Source organism: Mycetomoellerius zeteki, unplaced genomic scaffold, assembly GCF_001594055.1.
Source record: "Mycetomoellerius zeteki isolate Tzet28-1 unplaced genomic scaffold, Tzet1.0 scaffold31, whole genome shotgun sequence".
NCBI classification, from domain to species: domain Eukaryota; kingdom Metazoa; phylum Arthropoda; class Insecta; order Hymenoptera; family Formicidae; genus Mycetomoellerius; species Mycetomoellerius zeteki.
In genome coordinates, this window is record NW_017257294.1 from 2460969 (window position 1) to 2487697 (window position 26729).

Sequence of the window (26729 nt, forward strand, 5' to 3'; positions counted from 1 at the left end):
CTGTTTTTATTGCGGCGCATTCTATCCAATAATCACCCGTTTCTTTACATCTCTTCACATTGTGCAGCGTTACTCGATAATTTCAATTAAATGCGCAGAGAAGGAATTTTAACTCGGAAATGTTGATCTCAAAAGCGACCTTTCCTCACGAAATACTAATCACAAAGGCACCATTTTTCCGTATTCCGCAAATCTTCCGAATAGAGACGAGAGGGATGATATAAAAAACTGCGTTTTCGCATCGTCGAATTGTTCTCGTCCCCTGCAAATCTCGAAAGCTCGCGGGGTCACTCCGGATTTCCGTCCGACGTGGGGATCAGCCACGGGAGCGAGGGGGATCGCAACGTGTCAATCTTGCTTCTTCTTCTTCGTTCAAAGGCTTCCGAGATCCCTGTGAGCTCGATAGGGTGACGGTACAATTTCGAACATATTCAATTCTGAACGAAATAAAATTTAAATCTAATCTTTTAAATTCAAGTTTGTTTTTTCTTGTTTGATACCCTTCGCACAATGAGAAGATTACCAAACGTAGACCTCGAAAATTCAGATTTTACTTTGTTCAGAATTGTAACATGTTCGAAATTGTATTACTTTATCCTAGAGTTATCACAAATTCCTCAGCCTTAAATTTCATAACATTCCTCGACTTCCAAACAAAATTTTATGATTTTCCCTGATGTTTTTAATAATACTTTGAAATTTTCTATATTTTTGTCCCGATTTAAAAACCGTCAAATATTTTGTTAAAAGAACAATTTAACATAGCAATGTAAATTACTATTAATGTTGCTGCTTGCATTTAATCGTTAAGTTAATAATATTTCAAAACTGCATAGGGAGGGTGTGATGCAGGCATTAAACTTTTTTAAAGCGAAGAATTTTAATTTTCCAGAAAATTTTGCAAAAATTCCTGACTTTTCCCCCCGATTTCCCTGAGCGTTTTCAATTTCCTCGAGAGATTTCCTTGATTTCTAGTCTTATAGTCCTTGTAATAATCCTGCTCCAAGCACGGTGTCGATCTTGCGAGTGACAGATCTCGCGGAGATTTGGCGTGACGTGCGCAGCTGCGTGATCGGCATCCGGTCGGCGCCGGGACGAGGAGAGCGAAGCTACGCGGAGTATCGACTAGCGGCCGGAGGTGGCTGCTGCGGCGGTGGCGACACGTCGACGTTCCAGTTAACGTGAATTTCACGAGGAAGCATGCGACGGGTTCGCGACGCACGTGAGAAGCTGAGGAGAGGAAAGCTGCCGAGTGGACTTGACACCACCGCACCCCTCTTTTCATCTTTCTCACTTTTTCTTCATTTTTCTCTTTTCTTTCTCTCTCCTCCCCTCTCTCTTTCTCTCTCTCGCGAGCGAACGAGCGAGCGAGCGACTGCTGGCGAGCGATGACAGCCAAAAGTGCAAACAAACAAGCAAGCAACCGACCAAACAAGCGAGCAGCACGTACGGCGTGCGTCGTCTCGACTCCGCGTGGAGCGAGTGGGAAGAGCGAGCGAGAGAGAGAGAGAGAGAGAGAGAACAACTAGCGGCGATCTCACCTGAGATCTTACTCCAATCTTCGACGTCGCGAGAATGAATCCCCAACGTGTTTACAATCGCGACAATAGGATGACACAATTCGTGATCGGGAGATTTAGTCTCTAAATTCTTTGGAGTGGAATCTCGCTCTAAAGAGTGAAAATTGAATTTCAAAAGAACTTTTCTCTTCAGGACCCCTATCGTGGAACGAGTTCTCGGAACAGATTCTCATCGGAATTATTCCTCTTTCCCCAGAAAACACAATAGAAATCAAGGGAACAATTGAATAATTTTGATCGCAATTCATTCCGAATAATTTCACAATACGTGACCAGAGTGAGATTAAAATCGGTAACTTTGAAATTCTGAGTCTCGTCGTGAGGCTCGGAACGACTCGAGGACCCCATTGCGCTCTCTCCCCCGACTTCATCCCTCTCGACAACCCTGGAAGTCACGGCATACCGGGCACACACACGCACGACGTGCTCGCTCCATGATTACATTAGAACGAACCGACAGCCAAGATTGTTTCCGAGAATACTGCGAGAATACTCCGAGAACGAAAGCGATAGTGACGAGGGAGATAAACGGAGAATAGGGGGAGAATACTTGGCGCGAACGTTTTTGAATGCGCGAGGTGCTCCGACAGGTCGCTCCTCGTCGTCGACGTCGTCATCGTCGACGACCCTCGGTGTCCGTTGCAATTCGTAGAGATTAAAACGTGGATTCCGCGTATCGGGAGGAGGGGGGGAGGGGGCACGCCGGTGTTTAATTGTTCGAGCGACCGACGAGGTCTCATCACCGCCGACGAAGACGACGACGCTGCGCGACGTTGAGTCGAAGGGACGCGAGCGAGAGCGAGAGAGCGCGCGCGCGCGCGCGCTTTCCCTCTCTCTCACTCTCTCTCTCTCTCTCTCTCGTGATAAATATCTAGGCGCTCGCTCGCTCTCTTTCTCCGGCCAGGGTGTTAACGGCGGGCACTCACCATCTTTCGACGGATTCGGACGCGCTGGAGGATCCGCTGGCGGCTGTCCCGGCGGCTCGATGGTACCCTGGCCTCGCGCGACAGTCACCTGGACGCCCAGGGACTGCCAAGGGACCGTAGCACCGACCACTTCAGCAGCACTTCCAGCCTCCGGCGGAGAAGCTGCCTTCCCGTCTCGCAGTAAACCTCCAAACACTACGGGGCAGGCAGCTCTTACAAGATGGCGGCCGGTGGCGCAGCGCCGCGTACTCCGAATCCGCGGAACCTCGTAGAGACTTGCGCGCGCACCTTATCGAGAGTGGGTAAAGCCAATCGCGTCGTCGCGTTTCCGTCGGGTGCACACGAGGCTCAACTAGGCTGCGTCGACGTCCCCGCGCATTCGAAATCTGGAAACACTGAACACTTTCGATATTTGGATACGTCCGAAAAAGATTTCGACTAAACTATAAGCTTGAATCCCATCAATGTAGATTAACTTTAATTTCGGTTCAACTTCCTCTTCATCTTTTTCTGGTTCTCAAAATTAGAGGATGAAGAATAAGTTAAAACGAGATTAAAGAGTAGTTAATCTAGTTGGTGGAAACGGATATTAATCGGCGATTAATTGAACTTTGAGCTCTGCGCACATATGAATGTTTATAAATTATTTTTTTATTTGTAATTTGTACATTACGTTTAATCTCTATTCTTGATTTTCTTATTTCTAATATTTAATATTTATTCTTGTTCCTGATATCTTTTATATTCTGCAGTGCCTCTGTTATTGTTCAGTGCAGATCTTTATCCATTTCTACTGAATGTAAATTAATATTAATCCCAGTTTAACTTATTTTTTATTTTTTCCTGTAGTTTTCAAAATTAAAAAAAATATAAGGAGTCATCTAAATGATGATGAAAGTTAAGCTATGTTGGCAGAAACAAATATTTGAAAATTGTAGAGAGTTCTATCTACAATTCATTGTTCCTGATTTAATTTCTTTTCCATATTAAACAATAAAAAATAGTATTTTTATCTATTTTCATAAATTATTAAATTAAAAAATCACTTGATAAGTTAATTACTGATTAAGTTAATCAGAGTTTAGTTGAAGTGGAGAGCACACAGTCAAAAATAATTTCGATTACCTTAATTCTACATAACTTTTGATCCTTCTAATCCTTTTTGTCGTATGTCAAACAACAAAATATTAATAATTCTATTCGAGTTAATAAATGCACATTTTTTTAGTTTACTAGAAAACTACAAAATTTAGAAAAGCACGTTCTTTTAAAATAAAATAAATAAATAAGATGCAGTTAATTATCGATTCATCCTCCTCTCGGTTTTTTGAAAATCTTGTTTGCTCATTCATGTCTTTTTTACGACGCGTTTTGAAGTTGAGCTTTACATGCGACTCCACTGTAAGTTTTCTGTAATAATAACAAAGATAACGGAACACAAAGGAGGAGCAAATTGGACGAATGACAAAATATACAGGCATCATATTATTTTTAGGTTTTAGATATTGTTTACATTTAAATCCAAATACGTTAAATCCAAATTCATTCCCAGCAAACGAGAATTTATTAAGAAATATTGAAAATTATTCATTGAAATGATGTCGAATCAATCCCTACAGCACAAAAGTTGCAGCAACAATGCTGCAACATTGCAGCAATATTGCACGTTGCAGCAATATTGCAGCGTTATTGCAATGATACTGCTGCACTGTATTCTGTGCTGTATGGGAAGTTTTTGAATTTTTTAATTCTTTTCTATCCGTAATCCGCTTAAATCAATAATTATGGATTAGTTATTTACTTTCTGTATCTCACCCAATATGCATATAAATGTAGCGTACAACTGGTTGAATCCGTAATTACGTATTGGTAATTTACTTTTGGTATCTTACTCAATATTCAACGCGATGAACGTGCGACTTAGGTGCGCTTGCACCAATGTTACTTTGATTTTAAGCGAGACTTAAAACTCTTTCTGCCTCGTTCTAAAGCTGAAAAGAGATAGGGACAAAGAGTTTTAAGTCTCGCTTAAAATTAAAGTAACGTTGGTGCAACCCAGTCTAATTCGTTTGAATTTAACGTGTAGTATTGAAGAATTGTCTAACATGAGAGTCTCTGCTAGTCTAGATTTCGACAAGTGATATCGTTGAAAAACACGCACCGAGGTGATATACATAAGTTGCTTCCTAAATAAAAACTTCGGTGTGATTTACAGAGTGTGTATTGCGGATCTAGGCGACAAGGTGCTAATTTCTAGACAATAATTTCTAGATCCTGGCCACGATAGTGCAGATTATATCCGGGAGTCATCCCGTTGCTGTAACTACTTAATGTAATCATGCGACAGAGTCCTCGAAATCATCACAAAATTCATATGAAATCTCTATGTATAATCCGATAATTACATATGCAACCATGAGAAATTATTGTATAATATTAAATAAAATCGTATATTTTACCAAATTATTTCATACGTAGTGAAAAAAATTATTTGTAATCAGATGAAATCATATGAAGTCATCTATGGGACAATATTTCAGCTAATGGTTACCCCCTCGTGTGAATCCGTAATCTTGTACACTCTGTGTACAGCACTAGGACTCGTTCGGAAAGAAACGATTCATATATCTGTGATCTGGCCGGAATCGCCGTCACCTCGATGACGAGTATATCAAATTAGAAGAATATATCTGTGATCACCTTGGTGCATGCTTTCCAATGATAAATCACTTTCTGGGATCGCAGACTAGCGTTTCATTTCTGAATCTATATAAATCCATTAGAGTTCACATTATTATATTTATAGAAACATAGAAACATTATAGAAACACATAGGAACAGATAAACAGATTATAGAAACATAGAAACATATAAAAATTCAGTGTATTGTCTTTACAAAATTTAATCCTTTTTTCGTGGATTACGCCGATTCAAAAATTTGATTCATACAGATTTATCCAATCCAATCCGTTCTCGTTTGCTGGATTGATACATAGATCTTTTCGTTTGAATAATTTGAGAAGATATCAAATTGAACGAATTGATCATGTTGAATGCGTTCAACGGAGTTGCTCCGGAGTCGCGTTCGCGATTAACGAGATTTATATGGATCTATCAAGGACTTACCGATAATCTGCGACCCGGCGATCCCGCGGCGACATTCGTTGGCGACGTCGCGCGGTTGATGGAAATTTGAGTAAAATCGAACAGGAAAAATACGAAAAACGATGAACGAGAAAAACCGAGGACGAAAACAGAACTGGAACTGAAACCGAACTGAACGCGAGCGCATCACTCGCCAGGGGAAGACGAGGGGGTTAGGAGGGGAGGGGAAGAGGCACCGCGACTTCCGGTCGATGCGACCGCGTCACGTCGCGTCGTCGATGAGACGCGGTGTGGAATTCGTAAAACAATTTGATGAAGAAATTATCTTTAGAATAATTTGACGAAGAAATTATTTTTCACGATGGACTGATTGAACGCGCCGATCGTCGCCAGGACGCCGATTAAACGGCCGTGCGATGCGCGACACCATTTTGACTAGCGTTGCAGAAGTGAGCTGACTGGCGCGAGATTGCCGTTCAAGTGTTTCCGGCGAACGGAAACAAAAGAGCGGAGGCGAATAGTAAACCGAACGTATCCCGAGAAAGAACGAATCAATCAATCGAGGAAACAATGACTACATTTACACGACACCCTTATGGCTTCTGCACACTGGACGCGGAAACGCTTGCCACGCGGCAAAATGCGACGCGATAACCAATGAACATGTTAGGAGCTGTAAGCTTATTGGCTACCGCGTCGTATTTTGCCGCGCGGTAAACGCCATCACACGTACAAAAATTTTAATCGGAATCGTAAGGTCGCAAACAAATCGACCAATCACAATCAAAATTAAGATCTCGCGCTTTTAAACGCTCGACTGTGATTGGCCAATTTACTTACGGCCTTACAATTCCGACTAAAATTTTTGTACGTGTGATAGCCTTAAGCATTTCCGCGTCCAGTGTGCAGAAGCCATAAGTCAGGTGTTTCACTGAATACCCTTTTTTATTTAGAACTGCTTCAGAGTCACGACAGTGACATCTTTCGTTGACTCTACGAGGTTTGAGACGATTAATGTCACATCGGTAACTTCGAGATAAAAAAATATTTTTCTTCTCGGATCTTTAAAAAATTGAATTTAAAGATATTTTGAAATTTTTTATAATTTTGAATTTTATTAGTTTTTTTAATCTTTAAGACATTATTTCTTTAATTTTAAGCGTAAAATGTAGAAAAATATAATTTGCTATATTTTTTGTATTTTTTTTAATGTTTAGGAGACGTTTAAATATTTCCGTCGCTTCAATACCGAATAAGTATTTCAAATATATAAAATTATGTTGTTAACAAAATTATCATAAAAAATTGAAATATTCATTCGAATATATCAGTTATTAGTATCGACGTAATATATAAAATAAGAAGTAATTAATTACCTACATTTTACATGATATTTCTAAATATATCAATATGTCATTATCGTAAGATATATTGAGAGATCACACGAAATATTTACAAATAAAATATACAGATATTATACTATTTTCAGGTTTTAGATATCATTCACATTCAAATCAAAACACGTTGCAGTTGATGGCACGTAGACATACGGTCTTGTCTCTTCATTTGAATAGTCCGGGATTCTCTGTGAGATATCAAAATTCGGAAAATTCGAAATAAAAAAAAATGCTATGAAAATATTTTATAATAATACAATTATATATATTTTATAAATCGCATTGTCAATCGAACAATTTAACGTTTAACAATAAAGTAGTACAGACCAACAGAAGTTTTCTAAAGGCTACACTAACCCATAAAACAACATGAAGATTAATAATTAGTTTTATGTTGACTACAAGTATTCATAAAAAAATATAATTTAATGTCATATTTAGTGTCCTCTTATAGATTACATGCAGAAAGTTATCTAACGTAAAAAAAAAAATGTACACGAACTGCTACACGACTTACGTATCTTTTATGCATAGCCAAGCAAAAGGTGCAAACTTGTGGTCTTGTCGAACAAACGCCGCTACTTTCTAAAAGACGCGTGCAAGGTTGATCCATGGCACCCGCAATGAGTATGGCGTCCAAATGGCTAATGTAACTGCTGGCCAATCTTAAGGTCTCTATTTTCGACAGCTTGCGGTCAGCCGGCTCGGTTGGGATCAAAGTTCTCAGGGCGCTGAAAGCCGTGTTCACGCTGCACAACGAAGATCGCGTACCTTCAGAGAAGATCTCATCCAGTGTCACTCGCATCCTAAATCGCTCTATTAATATCAAGTCTATCTCGATCATTATAGACACGTTTAGTAATTAGAAGAAGCGTCCAAAGATAAACGGTTCATCGAAAGAAATTTCGCACGTGAACAAAAACCGCGCGCTTATCTTCCGAATCCTTCATCTTCCTCGCGCAACAAGAAATAAATGTTTTGATAATTCACTCGTTTTTTATATCGTTCTCGTTATTATATGCGCAAAATGCTTTTTCACCTAAGAGTGCGATCTCTCTCTCGAGCGTTCGCTTGGTATCGCTGTTTGGTCGACTCTTCCCTCCTGCGTGCTGCCATGCCGTGAACGCGATTACAGAAACGTTTTCGCTGACCGTTCACAACGACGCTATCTTCATCAATGAGGCGACCGGTACAGCCTCTTTCCGTTCCTCCTCGAATATGAAAATTTCCTCATCTCTCTGGTGTCACGGATACTTAACGTCTCCCCCCGCCCACCCGTTTCTTTCCCCTTGCTCCTTCTTTCTCTCAGATATCCGACACGCACGTGAGCAGCACATGTGTGCGATCAGGGACGGATAAAGATCCTCTCTCGCACTCTTTTTCGTCCTTTTTTCTTTCTCTTCCTTTCCCGGTTTCTACCGTAACGTGCTAAAATTACGGTGAAGAAAATAAAGAACTGAATAATAAATTTTTATACACACAATTATAGAACAAAATAATAAATTATATAAATTACATTTATAAAAAAATATATATATATAATATAATATATCTCAGAAGATAATTGTTCACATTGAAAATCGAGAACGTCAAAATGTAAATGTCGAAGTTATGGTAGGATCTTTGTTTCACATTTGATCGCCTCTCATGCGTTGGAATTAAATTTACAATGAAATACATACATAACAGAATGAATCCATACAACACGCACTCAAAACTTCGTCCCTGTCTCCCACACTACTATACGCTGAGTGATGCATTCCGAGTGTAAAGTGGACGACGGCTGCGTTTCGCATTAAGCTCAATAAAAACGTGGATGACCATAGTAACCAGATGATAGAGAAGGATAAATTCCATCTGGAAAACTAATTAGCATTCTGTTACAACGTGCTTCCATCTGCCTGCAATTTCCCGATTTATCTTGTTTTATACAATTACGCTGCTCAAACAGATGCTAAATTTATATTTTGTCGTTTGTTGATCGAACTTCAGGGCTGGGCGATAACATAATTAATAACGTATAATTATTTGAGGCGCGAGAATAATTAAAGAAGAAGCTTCGTATGAAATGTTTACTCAATTAAATAACTTGGTTACATCGAATCAGTTACACAGCATAAAATTTACATGTTTCTCAAATGGTCATCGACTCATAAGATTATACTTGAACGTTCGATATTGTCGAAGAAACATCACGCAGAATCAGCTAATATAAGACAGAATTAATTAAGTTTTGGATTTAATCATTATCATTGACCGCACGCTATGTTACCGAAGGCCCGCGGTATAAAGGAATATCTTAAAGAATATATATATAGAAATAATATATATATATAGAAAATATGCACAAAAGTGTCTGATATATTAATAAAATAATAATGGAACTTAGATTATACATTTTACACGATTATATGAGCGATCAAACAGATCGATGTGGAAGGTTCGTCGAATGGCGACTATAAAATGCTCGAAATGATTCTGTGTCATAGTAGGTTTACACATGTAAACGCAGATAGTCACATTTCATTCTACTTATACACATGTGTAAAAAAGGTGAATAAACAAAATAAAAGTCTGGTGTGTAAAAACGATGAGCAAACAAAAAGTTTGGTGTGTAAAAAAGATGAATAAACAAAGTGTTCCACTCGCTTCAACACCGTTCGACCTTTACCTTTTTTCCTCGCTTTTACTTGCACTTATTATTTGTAGAAATAAATCTTGTAAAATATATATATTATTATATATGTGTTCAAAATATAATCTATATATATTAAACACATTTTACAATATATAATCTATATATATTATATATTTATGTAACACATAATCTATATACATTATACATAATATAATATATTTAATATCCAATAATTATATATAAATTTAATATATAGAATCTTATATATATTTTATGTACCTATATGTCTTTAAAAATATATGTACATACATATATGGAAGAATAAAGAACGCGGTGTAATTTTACCTCATACAAACACTTTGGCATATGTACCACTTAAAATCAGATTAAAAAGGAAAAAAGCAAGGCCAATTGCGAGCGGTGACATTGACAGCGTAGAGGAGCAATTAATGATATAATATCTAGAGAACTTGAAAATAGCTTATATATCAAGGACATCTGTCGTATTTGTATAAATCTCTCTAAGTATATGCCAGCACCGATGATATAGCGCTGGGGCTAAAATATCTTGTACTATTTACACTAGCGAAACAATTACAATTACAATATTCGTCGCGTATATATATGTATATATATATATATATATGTATAATATTCCTTTGTTTACATCGATCTGAAAGACCATAAAAATAATTTCTTAGATGATAGATTACAGATATCCCAATTTTTCAGAAATCGTCGATGCACCGAAGGAACGCTCAAATGTATATATGTATGTACACATATGTATATATACAATATACATACGTATATATAGATACGTTTAATATACGCGAATATACATATGTATATATCGCGCCTAAACGATCAAGGCTATATATATATATATATATTATATATACATATATATATAAATAAAAATGTGCTTATTGACGCGATCCACGTGCGGCTTCTTCCAGTGCGCGAACTTTAAGCTCGCGCTCACGCTGTTGTCTAAAAAATACCCTTCGTTAGTCCGGGTACTAGTGCTGCCTTAAGTCATAACATTATGTAACAAGTTAGGCAAGCTGTGATAGTGATTTCAAGGGACGAACCTTATATATTCCTCGTGATGAGCCATGATAGAATGCGGAGGGAATCGGTCACGCTCCATCATGAGATGCCGTTGTAATTGTTCGTGATGCGCTGCCATATCCGCGTAGGGTCTTCCTAGGAGTTCCGCCGGATGAAGCGCTAAGGCAGGATCGCGTGGCATTAAACCGGGACGAGGGTAATTAGCGCCGGCCGCAGCTGTGGACGAATATCATCATGTGTTATTAAAAAAAAAGAAAATGAATTCAAAAGAATATTACTAATTCGTATTATTTAATTGTCGCTCGTACGATATCCATTTTGAAAGAGTACTCGTGCTTAGCGAAAGCGTATTCTCGTAATTTGTAAAGATAGAGAAAACCGCGCGCAAAATTTAACAATAAACCCTTAAGCTACGTTCCCAAAGTGTTACTAGTCATCTTCAGGCACACGCACATGCACACTCGCGCCTATTCCTCGACAACACTCACTCGCACTTGCACCTGCGACGGTGATAAGCGACTAGCCAGAGATCAGAGTCGAGCAACTGGAAAATCGCAGGCGTGCTGACGATTAACGGTACGGGAAAAAAAGGATCGTTTTGACCTAGACCTAGGCAAGTATAGGTAACGTAGGACGATCAATGAGAAACACACGGGCTGCCGAACGACGAGGAATAAGCAAGAGCGGCGTTTTCTTAAAGGAGAAGCTCTTCAGGAAGCTTTAGAAGAAACATCCTGGTTGTGTTAGGACCTACCCGGCAGAGGAAATCCAGCCGCAGCCGCAGCGGCTTCCTGCTGTTGCTGAGCCTGTTGCTGGGCCTGTTGCTGTCCCGGATGTAAGTGCAAGTGCGTATGCGCATGCGTATGCGCGTGAGTGTGAGCATGATATTCGGGCGAGATGCCAGCCATTTGCAATCGGACCATCGGGTCAGCGGCCAGAGCCAGCCTTTCTTCCAGCTGGCCGTGGTGATGAGCCGCCACGGGATGGCCAGCCGCTCCACCCGCTGGCCCCCCGCCGGCTGCAGTCGGAATCCCTAAACGCGACAGCGCTTCGATCACATAACTCGAAGATCACAGATACGATTCTCATGCCCGATTTCTTCATCTCCAGCTAACTCGGATAAAATTATCTGAGAGAGGAAGGAACCACTCCTTTCAAATGTATACCGCTAATTGTAATATAGAGAGCCAAGGTTAGCTATTATGTGTTAACAGAGTTAACTGGCGCTGAAGAAATCGGCCATTTATTTTTAACAATTAGTCTACCTACGTCGCATCCCTCAAAGCTCTTGGCGCTCTTGATCTAATTATTCTTTTTCCCCGACCTACCCGATTTTTCTATTATATCAGCCTTTAGGCTATATTCTTAAGTCAATTCGAATTTTGAAAAGTACAAGTGATACGGTCGAACGAATATTAAATCGACGAGTCTCTATCTCTACTGCCGAGATATCAAGTATTAGCTTTGTCAACAATTACCTAGCCGTTCGAGTCGTTCTCTCTCGAGTTGACTCGGACCCGGTGGAGCTCCGTAGAGGCCAAATTGGTGTAAGGCTTGAGGCGGTCCAGAAGGACCTGGTGCCAGACCGGCGGCAGCGTATCGACGATGTATCTCCAGCCAGTGGGGATCGACAGGCGGTGCTGGCATCGGTCTGGGTGTGCCCTTGAACAGTTCTTCCTTCAATCGATCGTTTAACTCTCTCTCGCGTAGTTCACGTATCTCGCGTTCTCTCTTCTCACGCTCCAGATGCTCCAATTCTAACCGCTGCGCCGCAGCTTCACGCCCGTAAATATAGTGCAGCATCGGGTCGGGTGGGGCCGGATGTCTGGCGGGTGAGAAGGCAGCGTGCGGCCTAGCGTATTCGGATAGTTGTCTGAGCGCTGGGGTATCTGCATAGGAACCAGGACGAGCGGCATAACGGTCGTAAGGTGAGACGACAGGTTCGAGGGGACCACGGCTAGGCGGTTTACACACCTCGGGCTGCTTTTCGGGCGTCGTCATCTTTCGGGCCTGTTGTGCCGCAGCGGCGGCGCGATCGCGCTCCTCTCGCTCCCGCTCCGCTTGCTTTCGCGAGCGCTCCTCGCGTTTCCGCGCAAGTTTCGAATCTGGTACAGGCTTGAACATAAGGTCGGTGCGCGTACACGAGTTATTTTCACCGCGATTCCAATGCCTCAGGAAAATCGCTGATTGCGATCGGTGACACTCGGAATCCTCGATACGCGGCTCCGGCGATGGTCCACGTGGACTAATGGACTCCTCTGGTTCTGGATCCAAGTCTTGCTCGATCTTTGGCTCTTGAACAACCTGTGGTTGCTGCGATTGTGGTGGACGATGATGATGGTGCGCGGAACTGGATGACGTCATGCACGTAGCTGAGACGAGCGACGATTTGCGTTGACTACTGTGTGAGCTATGCGACGAAGAATGGCTGTGAGAGCTGTGAGAGGAGATAGTCAGCAGCTTGTCGTGGTGTAAATTGGTTGGCTGCTGATGCATACTGGATGCATGGTGATGACTCGCAATCAGGTTCTCGCCTTCCTCTCTGCTCGCGACGCTCGAGCTAGTGCTAGCATGATGCGCTGCCATCATGGTGCTGCTTTCTTGGCTACGCTGCGGCGAGGGTGGTGGAATGGCATGAGGTACCGGGCCGTAAGGATATGGCGTGAAGGATGGGTATCCTCCTACTGGCGCGTATCCTGGATAGGCGTGAGGATGATACGGATGCATGGCGGTGAATAGCGAATGATGCATCAGCGGATGATGCGGATGGAAGGGATGTGCCATGTGTGGGCTCGGTTGCTGCGCGGGATGCATCACTGGTTGTGGGATTGAACTGGGCGGTGGTGGTAGACTCGGCGTTGGTGTTGGCGTAGCCGTCGGCGATGCCGCGACCGGCTGTATCGATGGTACCGTCTGACTTGTCGGCGGTATAGAGTGTTTGCTTGGCGTCGGTGGTTTGCTTGTGCCGTCCGGATCTTTTTTGATGTTGTCCAGGCTCGGACCAGGGAAAGAAGAGGATCTGGTTCCGGTGGTATAATCTCCTGCTTGATCTTCAAATTCTGTGGCTCCATCGGTGGCGTTCCGGCCAGATTATAGATACCTACGGGCTTTTCCATTGGCAACATTCCGCTGGGCTGTATTGGTTGGAATAAACTACTGGGCTCCGATCGTTCCGGTTCGTTATTCTCGCTCGTCCGTTCCGGAATGCGTTCTGGCACCATGCGAGAGTCGGGAACTCTGCTATCTCGAGTCCGTTCGTTTACCGACAGTCTCTCGTCTGCCATCCTCTCGGCGTTTCTACTATCGGACGACATCACTGTTAAGCCAAGCGGCTGTGATGGTGGACTCGGCATTGACGACATCTGGCCGATTGGGCCACCGATACCGGCCGATACACTCTGTGAAATGTTAAGGTTCAACGGCGGTGGTCCCGTCATGTTCTGTGGCAACGTTTGCGCGGAACTTTGTAAACTCTCGGTCACATGACTACGAAGATTCGTTGGTCCCATATTCTGCGCGCTGGGTGGAACGTTGTTTGGCGCTATCTGCGGTGGTATGCTCTGCGATAGGTTCTGTGGCACGTTCTGCACCGGTAACGGCGGCGGTGGTTGTACATATTGCATACTTAGACTTGTCGGCAGCACACCAACGCCAGCACCACTTTGTTGTTGACTGGGCGATATCACTGGGATTTGTGAGTTTGGCATAGTTGCCTGTGAGCCTACGCTCGTTATAATACCAGGTATAGTTTGCGATAAATTACGAGCCGTAGCCGCCGAACTCGCATCGCTGGATCCAGTTCCGACTTGCGCAGACGTGCTCAGATTCAGCTGAGTCGGTTCGGGTTCCTTACCTATTTCTTCGTTGGACATCGTTGGCGACATCGTCGACTCGATCGGTTCCAACTTCAACGGTTGATTCATGGCTAACGGCACGTCTTCTGTTTGATCCATCATTTTGCTTTGATCTACTGGTTCTTGATCAAGCAAGCCAGATGGCTTCTTCTCCAAACTATGTATCACTGGTACCGATATCGGCAGGCTCTGTATCACGGCTGGCACCGGGGTTGACGCCGGTGTCGGCTCGGATGGCTCCTCGGGCGTCGTAACGGCCGGACTACTCACGGGCTCTTCCGTACTTGCTACACCGGCGGCCGTTGGTGGCGTCGGTTGATTCTCGTTTGCGTCACCCTCCGTTTCCCTCTCCGGCTCATCCATCAGGGAGTTGCTGTCGGTAGTGAGAGATTCGGACGGACTGTCGGGCCGTTCGCCGCCGCCGCGTTTTCGCTTTTGTGCGTCTTTATCCTCGTCGTTGCAGGCGTCGTCTACCTGACCTGAGCGTTTTTGACCCTTTTTGGGCGTATCAGTTTTGCCAGACGATTTCTTTTTACTCTTATCGGGCGTTTGTTGTTGCTGCTGCTTTTCCTGATCGGGCGTATCTGTGCCACCAGTTCGTCGCGGTCTCGCTGGTCTCGGTGTCTCCTTTGCTTTGTTCCGCGTGCGCATCCTACCAGGACTCTCAGGCGATTCCGCGGGCACCGGGCGGAACAGATAAGGCGGCGCGGGTGGGAGTTCCCCGGTTTTCTTTAGATGTGATCGACATTCTGCACAGAGTAACAATCGATCCTTGCCGGCTACCTGATAGTCCTTCGAGTTGGTGGAGAAGCAGTGCTGGCACGAATGTGCCGTGCCGTTCGTGTTGGTATCACGCGAATCACTGTCTTCCTCCGAATTATCGTCCTCGGTCACAGAACTGATCTCACCACCGGGATTGTGACTGGCCGGAGTGCCGACTGGCACAGTCTCAGCCTCAGACACAGCCTCCTTCGCACTAATGTTGGCCGTTGGCTGTGCGTCCTTTGTTGGCGTAGGTACTTCCTCTTTAGGCGTGCCGGCGCGTGAATTGCGTGTATTGCGGATTCGCCGCAAAGAGCTTTGCCTACGCCGCCGATGTGGCCGATTGTTATTTGCGCCCGGTGTTTTCTTCCATAAGTAATAGAATTCGACGAGCTCCGGCTGTGCAAAAACAAATTAGTGACATATGGTACAATAGTAGACACTTCTTTGTGTCAAAATTAGTAACACACAGTATAATAGTAGATATTTCTTTATGTCGTAAATCGTAAAACTTTCTCTCAGCATGACAAATCTATTGAATTCAAAAGATTTTTCCTTATTTGTAACTAAATAAAAAAAACAAAAGTTGCTTATATGAAGTAATGTTTATTAATTAGAATAATCTTGCTGCTTTTTAATATTAAAAATTTTAATATAAAAAAAATTGTATTTGTCAATTTTATTTCAAGTACACGGAGAGAATTTTTTCTTAGAATTTACCTTGAAAATATGACAGTCGTGGGATAACATGGTATTTTGAAGAATTTTAATGTAAACCTCTCTCGTTCCTTAATAAAACAATAAAGTATAAAATAAGTTTGATCAATTTTACTAAAGTGCATGATAAAAATCTTTAAAATATATTGTATTGTACCACAACTACCATATTTTCAGGGTAAATTTTAAAAGAAAATTCTCTCTGTGTAGGAATTGCAAACTTTTAGAACAAGAATCTTTGTAATAACTTATATAATACATTCAGTTATATGTAGAGATTATACTGAAAGTTTTTGTAAAAGTATGTAAATAAATGATTCATAAACATATTTCCATTTTATCGTTTCTTACAGCTACTATAATCTTTGTACTTTTGTATTCAATAAAATCACGTAGCCGGATTATTATTCTCTATAACAGCGAGATCTTTCACACTGCAGCTTAAATTACTACACGTTTTTAACTAACTCATGCATAAAAGTAATGAGTCATTCGTCTTACAATCTCGACTAAGTATTGCGCGATATTTTTTTGTTTACAATCAAAGATAAAATATGTGGATTGACTTTCAAAACATTCAGAGGCGATCTGGACATATAAAAAAATGATGTCTAAGATAGTTCCAAGATACACTTCCAGTACTGAAAATCTATAGTATACGTAACGTGAACCATAGATTGACTAGCAATGTATATCGGAATATGGTCTTACAATAGAAGTCGTAGGGTCTTAAGTCGTAGAAAATTGACCATCATAGTCAATTATTCTTCTCATATTCGACTGTGATTGATTAATTTTTTACAACTTAAGACTCTACGACCGCTACGATTTCTATTGTAGACTCCACATTAGGTATCTTTAAAACAGTAGATGAATGTTCCAATAATTGATTCCGCCGAATGTAAAAGTGTATAGATTATATGTGCATAGCCGTTTAGGACACATGTGTGTGTTTATATGGACTTTTTTACTTCAAATAAACCAAAGAATCGCTCTGTTAAGTATGGCAACATACTTAACTAACACCCTGTATATTAGTGTATATATACCGGGTGTCTGATAATTAATGATAAAACTCTCGCACAGAGATAGAATGGATTAAATTAAGAAGAAAAGTTCTCTATCATTTTGCAATTTTCGCAATAGTTAACAAGATATTAATTATTAAAAATCGCTAAATATTGGTTTTCAATAATTTTTTACTCAAATATTATCAACTTTACAGAAAAACAATAGGAGATGAAAATTGTTTATTTTCTTCTTATAGAGCTCTAAGAATTTTTTCAGAATTTTTTATCAATTTTTTAGTACTGCACTTTCTTATTTTTACCAATATGAGAAAATAAGTATTAAAAAATTCTGAAAACATTCTCAGAACTTTATGAGAAGAAAATAAACAATTTTTGTCTCTTGCTGTTTTTCTGTAAAGTTGATAGTATTTGAGTAAATAATTATTGAAAAATCAATATTTTTAGCGATTGTTAGTAATTAACATCTTGTTAACTATTGCAAAAATTGCAAAATGATAGAAGACTTTTCTTCTCAGTTTAATCCATTTTGCCTCTGTGCGAGAACTTTATCATTAATTATCAGACACCCTGTATAGACAAATTGTTAAAAATAAAATATTTCAAAACTATTTGTTGTATCATGAGTTGTATTACTTTTACTACAATTTTCAGTGTAATCACGTATTTTCTATAGTTATCAATTTTTTAAATCTCAAACATTTAATCGCATTAATTAATTTAAATGCAAAAGAAAAAGAAAAAAAAAGATAACAGAAAAGACCAAACTTACAGCAACCTTAAAAGACACGTAAGAAGAGCAAATGCCTATAAAGAATGAAATCTTTACCGTGTCCTTGTGAGGCAGAAGATCCTTCCTAATGCGTGCAAAATTCTTTCCAAATTGCCGCAAACCCTTGACGAATCGCTTCTATGAGCAACGAAAAGAAAGAAAATCCGTCCGTTAGAAAACTCTCTCTTGCGGTCAGTAAACGCATAATGTTGACAATAAAAGAACGAAGTGAGCACGTACAGTTTCGTCCTCGGACCACTTCTTGTCGACGCTTTTCGGTATAGGACATTTGACGAGTGCCTGGAGCGCCCTACCGGGATCATAGCCAGAACTGTGAAGGGTGTCCAATGCGTTGATGGTAGTGTCGTCTCGAGAGGCAGCCACGCAACCATCATCTGGAGAACCGCCGTCACACATACCGGCGAACGCGGCCATTGAACGGGCCGCCCTCAAGTACATGAGCAGATCCCCGTCCAACGCCATGGCTGGTACCCATTTTAGCTCCTCGCGCTCCTTGGAGAATTCTGGATCGGGTGGCAGCTCTCCGGGGGGTATACCCGGCCGATACTCAGGCAAACGGGCCTGACAAGAAACCAACTCCTGTAAATCCCAAAATTCGGGATTGCGCGCGGTTAGCACCAATGATGCCAAAGCGAGTTAGTTAAATGTCACATATCGGCTTGCCTTTTCAACACAGGCTAACTAATCGCTCTCTACGTTCTAATCCTATCTTTTTTCGTTATTCTTTACGTAGGAAAGTATACCGATAATGAAGCTATATAATTTTTCTCAGTCGATTTCCTCTCTCAGTATCTTATAAGCGAATAAGAAAAACTATATCTTAATTTATAATCTCCCTCTTTTTTGTTTCTAAAAATGCACGCGAGACAGACATTCGCAAGCAAACGCTCGCACTTCATTAACGCGATAATCGGCTAAACTGTCTCTGATGATTATGCATTAAAAATAGAAGTTACAATCTGCAAGTATATAAATTGCGTAATGTATTTATCATTTTACAAAGTCATGATTCGCTGCATATATGATGATAAGTGTTTGCAAAACGTACACAAAAAGAGGAAGAAAAAAGATAAATGTACAAGCTGCCGATTAATCACAGATGCAAAACATCAAGTAACGAATGAAAACAAAGCTTCACATCTTCGCATGTTTGACGATATTTTTAATTTGATATCGCTTCAAGTATATCTCTCATGGGATATCCTGCACATTAAGAAACATTCGAAGTGAAAGGTGACTCGCTGGGTCTCGGAACAGTCCGTACAAACGCTCGTGCTCACAGATGGTTCAAGTAAGCAATCGCGAATAATTGTTGTATGCCAACGGGTATATAAATAGTGCGAAGGCGCGAGTTGATCCGCTTCGATTAATTATTTCACCGTGACTGAAAACCACTCCAAATTAAGAAAGTGTCATCTCATGCTCAAATAAACTGCAATTAAACCACCTTTATGCATCGGCTCCCAAGTATGTATTTCACGCACCGCGCGTTGCCGCTTGCAAAGAAAGACTTTCCGCCGGCTTATTCGCCGAGCACGGCGATCGTTCGTGTGATACAACAAGTATCGCAGGAGAGCTTAACGAATACATTTCATGTATTGCAGACGAGACGAGGTCTACACCTGAAACATTCGAAGCTCTTTAATGCGTGATGCGTTAGTTGAACCATCGGATGGGAACCGGAATGCGTGAGAGTCCGATCTTATCTTGGTAATAATTTTTAAAAGTTTTACATAAAACTGCCACTTAAACGTGTCGATATGTCTTTCGCGGCTTAAATGTTCCCCGATTACCATAAAGTGTCCCCTCACGAGAATATCCTCGGATTTACATTAAACACGTGACATTTACTGTCGCAGGAAATATTCGGAGTTAGCGTGCGATGCGAAAGAAATGGAAGTTTCTGCATGGAATGCTTATATGCCGATCCCGAGTACATACCTTATCGGTCTTATTGTTGAGAAACTTTAAGACTGATCCGCGTACTTCATACTTTTCAGATTAGATTACACACGTATATATATATTTACGTAATGTTCCTCCGCAGAGTACATTTTTCTGCATTACTTTTCGAACTATCCGTACGCGCGTGCGTATCTGCTTAAACATGTGTACGTACGTACACATGTAGGCCACGTACACGCGTGAACGTGCAGTTCTTTTTACATTTGTTTACATTTATCTGATTCATTGATGTAAAGAGCGTGTGAAGATCCCCATAATCTTTCTTTGTTCAAGAAACAATCTGTATCACTTTAAAACTGGAGAATTACAGTTTGCTTGATGCAATGAGAAATGCAATTATCTCTCTAATGTAGATGCACGAATAGCTTTTCTCATAATTGTACATTATAATTGTATATTATTTTCAAGACAGCTAGCATGATTCCAAAATCATTTAATCCAGCATGGATTATGTAGATTAGCATGTGTTATAATACACAACGTATAAAACATAAGATCAACCGATCAGCGTCTTTCATTTCATAGAAAAGGAAATGAAGGACGCCTATTTCCATAAATATAGATTGAAGGTCTATTCTTTTTCCACCCCAAGTTCTGAACTGGTGTACATTGATGCAATAAGTTAGAGTGAGACAGCTATAGTTTGTTCCACTTCAATTCATTATAATGGTTCAAAACTAGTTCAGAATTCTTCGAAAAAGAACAAACTTTATCTTTAATCTCGATTCAATTTACTCTTTATCTTTTTCCAGTTCTAAAGATTAGAAAAAGATAAAGAAGATAAGTTGAACAGAGATTAAAGTTAATCTACATTGGTGGAAACGGGCATAAATGGTTTATTTTCTTACGCATTATGCTGCGTTATGCAAGACTGTGTTCCCGCTCTTATTTGGGATAATACACAAAAGACTTTTGATCCACACATAGGATGCTTTCCATTCGGTGACATAAATCACCACAAGTGTCGTTCTATCTTTGTTACTCACTGGAATACAAAAAAATAGAATGTTTGTGTCGACTTGAGTTACTAAATGAAAAGCACTCATAAAATTGTAATAATTACACATATAAAATGATTACGTAACAATGATCGATTAATGTGGGGAGAATGATAATTCGAGATTGTATCCACACACGTCCTTTACCTTGCAACAAATGTTTATACTAATAGCAAGCCTCGAGATAGGCACATTGTGCATAACAATTAATTAGCAAGAAAGTTTTTCAAGATATATATGGCAAACCTGATGAGAAGGGCCAACCCGAATCTCGCCCTGGGTGCCAGCAGACATCTCCCCCTCCTCCGAAGCTCCTCCGTCTTTCTCCAGCGTTTTGAATGGCTTTGATCTTGGATTTTCAGTAAATTCCTATCATCCACCCCCTGAACCGTATAGTTATGCCATCAATATGATTGAAAGACGATATGGCAAAAACATATACTGCTAACATGCTCGCCTCGGTATCTTTGTAAAAGATAAGAAAACTACATGTATGCATTGGCGCCTTATTTACAGAGATAATGTAATGGAACTCTTGATAATTTTTTACAGCCTTAGGGTAAACCTAGCGTATTTGCATACTACTGATTTGCTGGTATCAAATGAAAACATACGGAAAGCGTCGTTGTTCCAAAACTGTCACGCTCATATCTAGGAATCTATCGTACGTGTTGATGAATATCCTCGAGTCAGGTATCAATAAAATTCCAGTGTAAGTTACAAATATTAGTTAGGTTACAGATATAGCTCCAAATCAAATAAAAATTTCCTGATGCAAAGCACAAATGCAAGATATCTACCCCAACCGATTCCTCTTAAGCTCTACAAACTGAAATAAATAACAAGAAATAAATCGCGATATATTTCTAGATCACTAATATATAAAGTAATTTACAAAAATAGAAGATCAGTCTGTGTAATCTGTTATATAATATATAATTCAATTATATATTATATGATTCAATTATATATTATATTAGATTATATTTTATACATATTGAATTATATAATATATAATTCAAAGAATTTTACTACCTACATGTCTCACATTAAGTTTCTCTTTCTATCTCTCTCTCTCTCTCTCTCTCTCTCTCACTCTCTCTCTCTTTCTCTCTCACACACTGACACGCGCACACACATGCTCTTTCTTTCTCTCTCCTTCGTGGTCTTGAGTCACGGTGAAAGCGGCAAACAGGCTAATTAACAAGCGCGCAAGCTCGAACGCCTTCGACGAGGAGGACGATCGCGACGGTCAAAGTCGTGATTCTCGATCGCGGATTTCGAATTTCTCGCGGCGGAGGTGTGAAAATTCCTCACGAATGCGCCGCGTGAACGAGCGAGCGCGCGCGCGCGCGCACGCTCGCGAATATTGTCACGCGCGATCGAGATCGGATCGACTCGACGCGATTGTCGCGTCGCGTCCACACACGGCGCGGTGGCCTCCGCGGGGGGGGATCCTCCGGGGTTGACTCCGCGAACTCACCCGTGCTGTCCTCGTCCCCGCGCTCCGGCGGCAGCCTCCCTCAGCGATGTGCACGCGTCATCGTTTCCCCCGAGGACGATTGCGCCTCGCACCTCACGCGTTCCGTGTGACGATCGCAGGGCGGCCAACGCGCGCGCGAGCGCGGTCGACGACGTGCGGAGGGCTGGTGCGACTCCACGCGAGGAAAGGCCCCACTTGACGGAGGCGGCGACGACGACGATGACTGCGACGGCTGCCGCGATTCCTCACGTACCTCCTGCCCAAGTTCAGTATCCACAACACCCGAACGCGACGGCCATAGTGCGGCGAACGGTAGCGACGCGACTGGCCGTACTCGAGAAACAGTGCCGATTTTGCCCGCGACTTTGAAGTTCAAATTTCGACTCCGACCTTGGGAAGCGTATAATACTTCTCTGTTTATTATCATCTCGCTTCGCATCCGCTTGATCGTTTATAAAGATCGTTTGAGATATCTTTGATCTTTATTTAAGGTCTTGTGTCGGTTTTCCGGATGAATTTTACGTCGAGATTATTGCTACGTTGGCTAATGTGTGTCGACCAATGAAATGCGCGGCATAGGACGCCAAATTGGAATTATTACAGCTGCGTTCGGTTTGTTCGCTTATGCGCTATAAGCGTTTAAGGTGTATCCTCATGACGCTCGCGACAGTCGGAATTTCGAGAAATCGAGGTACGTTCGATTTGAATTTTCAGCGCTTTTATATTTGTTTTATGTCTCCTTTGAGCGTCTAAATACTTTAAATTGTCCAACTCTAACAACTGGAATCTCGGAAAAGTAATATAAGGGGGATCGATCGATCAGAATAATTTAAGTTTAGCGCGTTTGTATAAAAGTACATTTTCACGAGCTGCTGCTTTCATCTGCAATTGACCAACAAAAAGCATCACGTGATCAAAATTGAATGCTTGATATTTACCAATTTTGGTGTAATCCTTTTTGTCGATGAAACAGTCGGTTTGAGTTGAAAATGTACCTTAAAGATAAATTTTCACGAGCTGATCAAACCGGATGTTTCAGCGACAAAAAGGATCACGTGAACAAAATGGATGCTTGACATTCGTCAATATTGATTACGTGTTTCTTTTTGTGTCGCTGAAATAGCTTGTTTAAGCAGCTCGTGAAAATTTACCTTAAAGCGGTCATTTGGTGCATTCAGTACCACGACCGCTCACTGAGCGTTCAATGAGCTCTCGTATCTGTTTGGTCTATATTTTTAGTTCTAACGGAATGTGCCAATAAAATGCAAGCGCTCACTGAGCGCTCGTTGAGCGATTGTAGTACTAAATGCACCCATTGCTCAACCATGGCTCATTCTCATGAAAGTTTTCTTAGGCCGGAATCAAACTAGGCATTAAAGATTGAGATTGAAGATTGAAAGATTGAAATTTGACCAATCAAAACAATAGGAGCTAAAATTTCTTTGCCCTCATTGGTCAAATTGCAATCTTCAATCTTCGATCTCAATCTTCAATGCGTAGTCTGATTTCGGCCTTAAGCGGGGAGCACAGACTTTTGCATAACGCATAACATGTAATGCATAAGAAATTCAATCAATCAGAATTCTTTATTTCATGGAAAGGAAGGAAACGGAGGGCTTTGATTGGTACATTTTCTTATGCATTACGTGTTATGCGTTATGCAAGAGTCTGTGCTCCCCGCTTTACTCCGGATCTAAAATAGGGTTTTAAGCCTTAAGCCATAAGAAATGGGCGAATCACAGTCAATTATTCCCCTCAGATTTTACTGTAATTGGTCAATTTCTTACAGCTTAAGTCTTAAAACACACCTATTGTAGATCCGGACTTACGAAACGTAAGGACGGAATCCATATGCTGGATTCACACTGCATCCGATTTTCGTCGTATGACGCTCTGCAACCAATCAGAAAACCGGATTCCGATGAATTTTGCTTCGTATTATCGGAATCCTGTTTTCTGATTGGCTGTAGAGCGTCATAAGACGAAAATCAGATGCAGGGTAAATCCAGCAATTGAACCATGTTGAACAGACTTCCCCGAATACGCAACTTTTCTCGACTTCTCTCTCGAAGTCCTCTCCATCCTCCTTACTTAAATAAAGTAGAAGTTTTACCAAGTTTGACGTTATTCCGTAGAATACGCACATACGTTATGGCAAATGTAAAGAACGAAGTGAAAACCGCATTGGTGTTGCTCGCCGATGGAACGGAGGAAATGGAGGCTGTGATAACTATCGACGTCTTACGACGCGCCGGGGTACGTCAGGCGATCGATAATCCATTTGGCAGGAAATAAGCAACATATGTTCATTACTTCTCCTTGTTTTTTTATTGCTCTGAAGGGGCATTTCATGTTACATTTCATCACCTGACGCTTATCGGGATCTTTTTGTATTTGACGCTCCAAAATAATGATCAATAGGACTATTTTTTTTGGCTTCTTTCCTTCTATAGAGAAAAGGAAGAAAGATAAACTGGTACAAAAGTTCAGCCAAAAAGAACAGGCCTAATAATTCCCTCTCTCATGGTACTCTCTTGATTCTTTACAGAAATTAAACTACAAGATGTATTATACAGAATGGATGCTTTTCATTTATGCCCAATTTCTTCCTATAGATAACTTTATCCAAGATATCTCCCAGAATACAATGGAGATATTTCCTGGATAAGGATATCCGCAACTTATCTGGAAGTGAAGAAATTTGGCATTGGTGATACAAATTCGAAATAAACTCTATCTATTTTGGCATTTTGGTGATTAACAGAAATAGGGTGACATTTTTACTAATTTGTGTCACCAAATGGAAAGCATCCAATATACCTACATTATACATATACACATATATGTATATATATATATGTACATATATATTGCTCATCACTAAAGTTTTTTAATAATATTAATTTTGAAATATAATTTTAGTATAACTGTAAAGGAATTTTTTTTTTCTTTATATTTCTGTTTTTTTTTATAAGCAATCACAAAATGATAATTTTCAAGCAATGTCATTATAGTAGAAAATGAGCGAGATATATCTATATATATATATATATATTTGTTTATGTAATTTTTAATCAATCTTTTTAAAAGAAATTGTGCATTTTATGTGGCAATTATTTTTGAATATTTTTAAATATTGCTCATGATAATAAAGAGCTTGATGATTGTATGTCATCTTTAATTATATCAATTTACAACTATTATTGAAGAGCAAAAGATACTATTTGCTAATTAAACAAATTAACATACCTGGATAACTATTGAAATGTGATTGGATAGATTGCAGTAACTGCAGCTGGTGTACAGAACAGCAATTGTATAAAATGCAGCCGCGACGTCAAGATCTGCACAGATATTTTATTTAATGACGTTCAGGAGAAGAGTTACGACATTGTTGTTTTGCCTGGCGGTCTCGGTGGAGCTAAAACATTTACGTCTGTAAGTTCGTTTGACAGTGTCTGATTTTATTATGATGTAAGGATAGCTAATAAAATTTGTCTTGTTAGTCAGAGGAGGTTGGGAAGTTGTTACAAAAGCAGAACAAGGAGAACAAATTAATAGCGGCTATTTGTGCAGCCCCTACAGCTTTAAAAGCACATAATATCAGCAAAGGAAAACGAATTACCTCTTATCCAAGTATGAAAAGAGATTTGTGTGACTACTATGACTATCAGGATGATAAGAATGTGGTGGTTGATGGTAATAATTGATTTACCACATATTTATTAATATTAGTAATCCAATTTCCAAGTCAATTAGCAATCTCTAAGAACTTGATTTCTCTATTTTATTCCCATTGATATTGATTTCAATAATTTTACAGGCAATCTCATAACTAGCCGAGGACCGGGAACGGCTTTTGATTTCGGCCTAACTATCGTTGAGATATTAATAAATCTTAAAGAAGCCACAGATGTTGCGAATAAGTTACTATATAAATATGAAAGCTGTATAAGCTCTGTGTAAATTTCTTCTAACACTTTGTAGTTAGGGGCTACGCATAATGAAAGGAATAGGGAACAGCGAATAAGAATTTCAACCTATCAGAAACTATGTATTCCACAATACGTGATTTCTGAAAGGTTGAAATTCTTATTCTCTGTTCCTTTTATTGTGCGCAGCCCCTTATGGCTGTAAAGTTTTTGGTATAAGTTTTGGTGTTTTCTAGCAATGAAACACACTGTGTTACTGTGTCGCACTATGTACAGTTGTACACTGTGCAACACAGTATTGACTGAAATGTTGCTTAGCTTTTTTATTTCATCACCAGAGTGAAATAAAAAAAAGGTCTCATCTATATCCGAATGTAACCGAATATAATCTTTAAATCTCTTATTGGAGTATCACTTCTAGAAAAATAAATGATAATAAAATGTAAAAATTTGATGTTCGTGAAATGATATAAAACG

General features: G+C 40.4%; 4 protein-coding genes across 5 annotated transcripts in view; 1 reads left to right on the forward strand and 3 right to left on the reverse strand.

Moving 5' to 3' along the window:
* LOC108724665 (atrophin-1) overlaps nucleotides 1–5915 on the reverse strand; it is a 15450-nt gene extending 9535 nt beyond the window's left edge. Inside the window, exons 1-2 of one of the 2 annotated variants that reach the window (XM_018451154.1) lie at nucleotides 5633–5915; nucleotides 2507–2892 (exon numbers count right to left, since the gene is read on the reverse strand). In XM_018451154.1, the coding sequence (XP_018306656.1) occupies nucleotides 2507–2509 (3 nt within the window). In that variant the 5' untranslated portion in view covers nucleotides 2510–2892; nucleotides 5633–5915. Of the gene's footprint in view, nucleotides 1–2506; nucleotides 2902–5632 lie in introns of both variants that reach the window. The other variant, XM_018451153.1, reaches the window with a different exon arrangement.
* A 1188-nt stretch (nucleotides 5916–7103) lies between these two features.
* LOC108724669 (basic helix-loop-helix transcription factor scleraxis) lies at nucleotides 7104–9358 on the reverse strand. Its single transcript, XM_018451163.1, has 4 exons — nucleotides 8691–9358; nucleotides 8048–8436; nucleotides 7526–7757; nucleotides 7104–7214 (listed from the first exon to the last, which is right to left on the reverse strand). The coding sequence occupies exons 2-4, from the start codon at nucleotides 8122–8124 to the stop codon at nucleotides 7104–7106; spliced, it is 420 nt and encodes a 139-aa protein (XP_018306665.1). The 5' UTR covers nucleotides 8125–8436; nucleotides 8691–9358.
* Nucleotides 9359–10572: 1214 nt separating this feature from the next.
* Nucleotides 10573–22676, reverse strand: LOC108724670 (arginine-glutamic acid dipeptide repeats protein). The gene is given in 9 exon segments (XM_018451164.1): nucleotides 10573–10639; nucleotides 10741–10936; nucleotides 11475–11753; nucleotides 12199–13734; nucleotides 13737–15735; nucleotides 17911–17991; nucleotides 18094–18453; nucleotides 21084–21302; nucleotides 22321–22676. Coding segments are annotated over 8 exon segments (4566 nt in total). The 5' UTR covers nucleotides 21132–21302; nucleotides 22321–22676.
* Nucleotides 22677–24318: 1642 nt separating this feature from the next.
* On the forward strand, nucleotides 24319–26361 carry LOC108724675 (protein deglycase DJ-1zDJ-1). The gene is made up of 4 exons (XM_018451174.1): nucleotides 24319–24576; nucleotides 25600–25758; nucleotides 25827–26019; nucleotides 26144–26361. Exons 1-4 carry the CDS (start codon nucleotides 24340–24342, stop codon nucleotides 26284–26286), a joined length of 732 nt encoding a protein of 243 aa, XP_018306676.1. The 5' UTR covers nucleotides 24319–24339; the 3' UTR covers nucleotides 26287–26361.
* The last annotated feature ends 368 nt before the right edge of the window (nucleotides 26362–26729 follow it).

What these genes read in the sequence shown, in the direction of transcription:
- LOC108724669 (XM_018451163.1), bottom strand. Translation starts at nt 8,124, where the DNA reads ATGGCAGCACGCAGGAGGGAAGAGTCGACCAAACAGCGATACCAAGCG. An exon ending in GAGAGAGATCGCACTCTTAG is followed by an intron (nt 7,758 to 8,047) that starts GTGAAAAAGCAT and finishes TTCGTTGTGCAG; the next exon opens with CGTGAACACGGCTTTCAGCG. An exon ending in TGGCTATGCATAAAAGATAC is followed by an intron (nt 7,215 to 7,525) that starts GTAAGTCGTGTA and finishes TCGAATTTTCCG; the next exon opens with AATTTTGATATCTCACAGAG.
- LOC108724675 (XM_018451174.1), top strand. Translation starts at nt 24,340, where the DNA reads ATGTTGAACAGACTTCCCCGAATACGCAACTTTTCTCGACTTCTCTCT. An exon ending in GAGCTAAAACATTTACGTCT is followed by an intron (nt 25,759 to 25,826) that starts GTAAGTTCGTTT and finishes TTGTCTTGTTAG; the next exon opens with TCAGAGGAGGTTGGGAAGTT. An exon ending in TAAGAATGTGGTGGTTGATG is followed by an intron (nt 26,020 to 26,143) that starts GTAATAATTGAT and finishes ATAATTTTACAG; the next exon opens with GCAATCTCATAACTAGCCGA.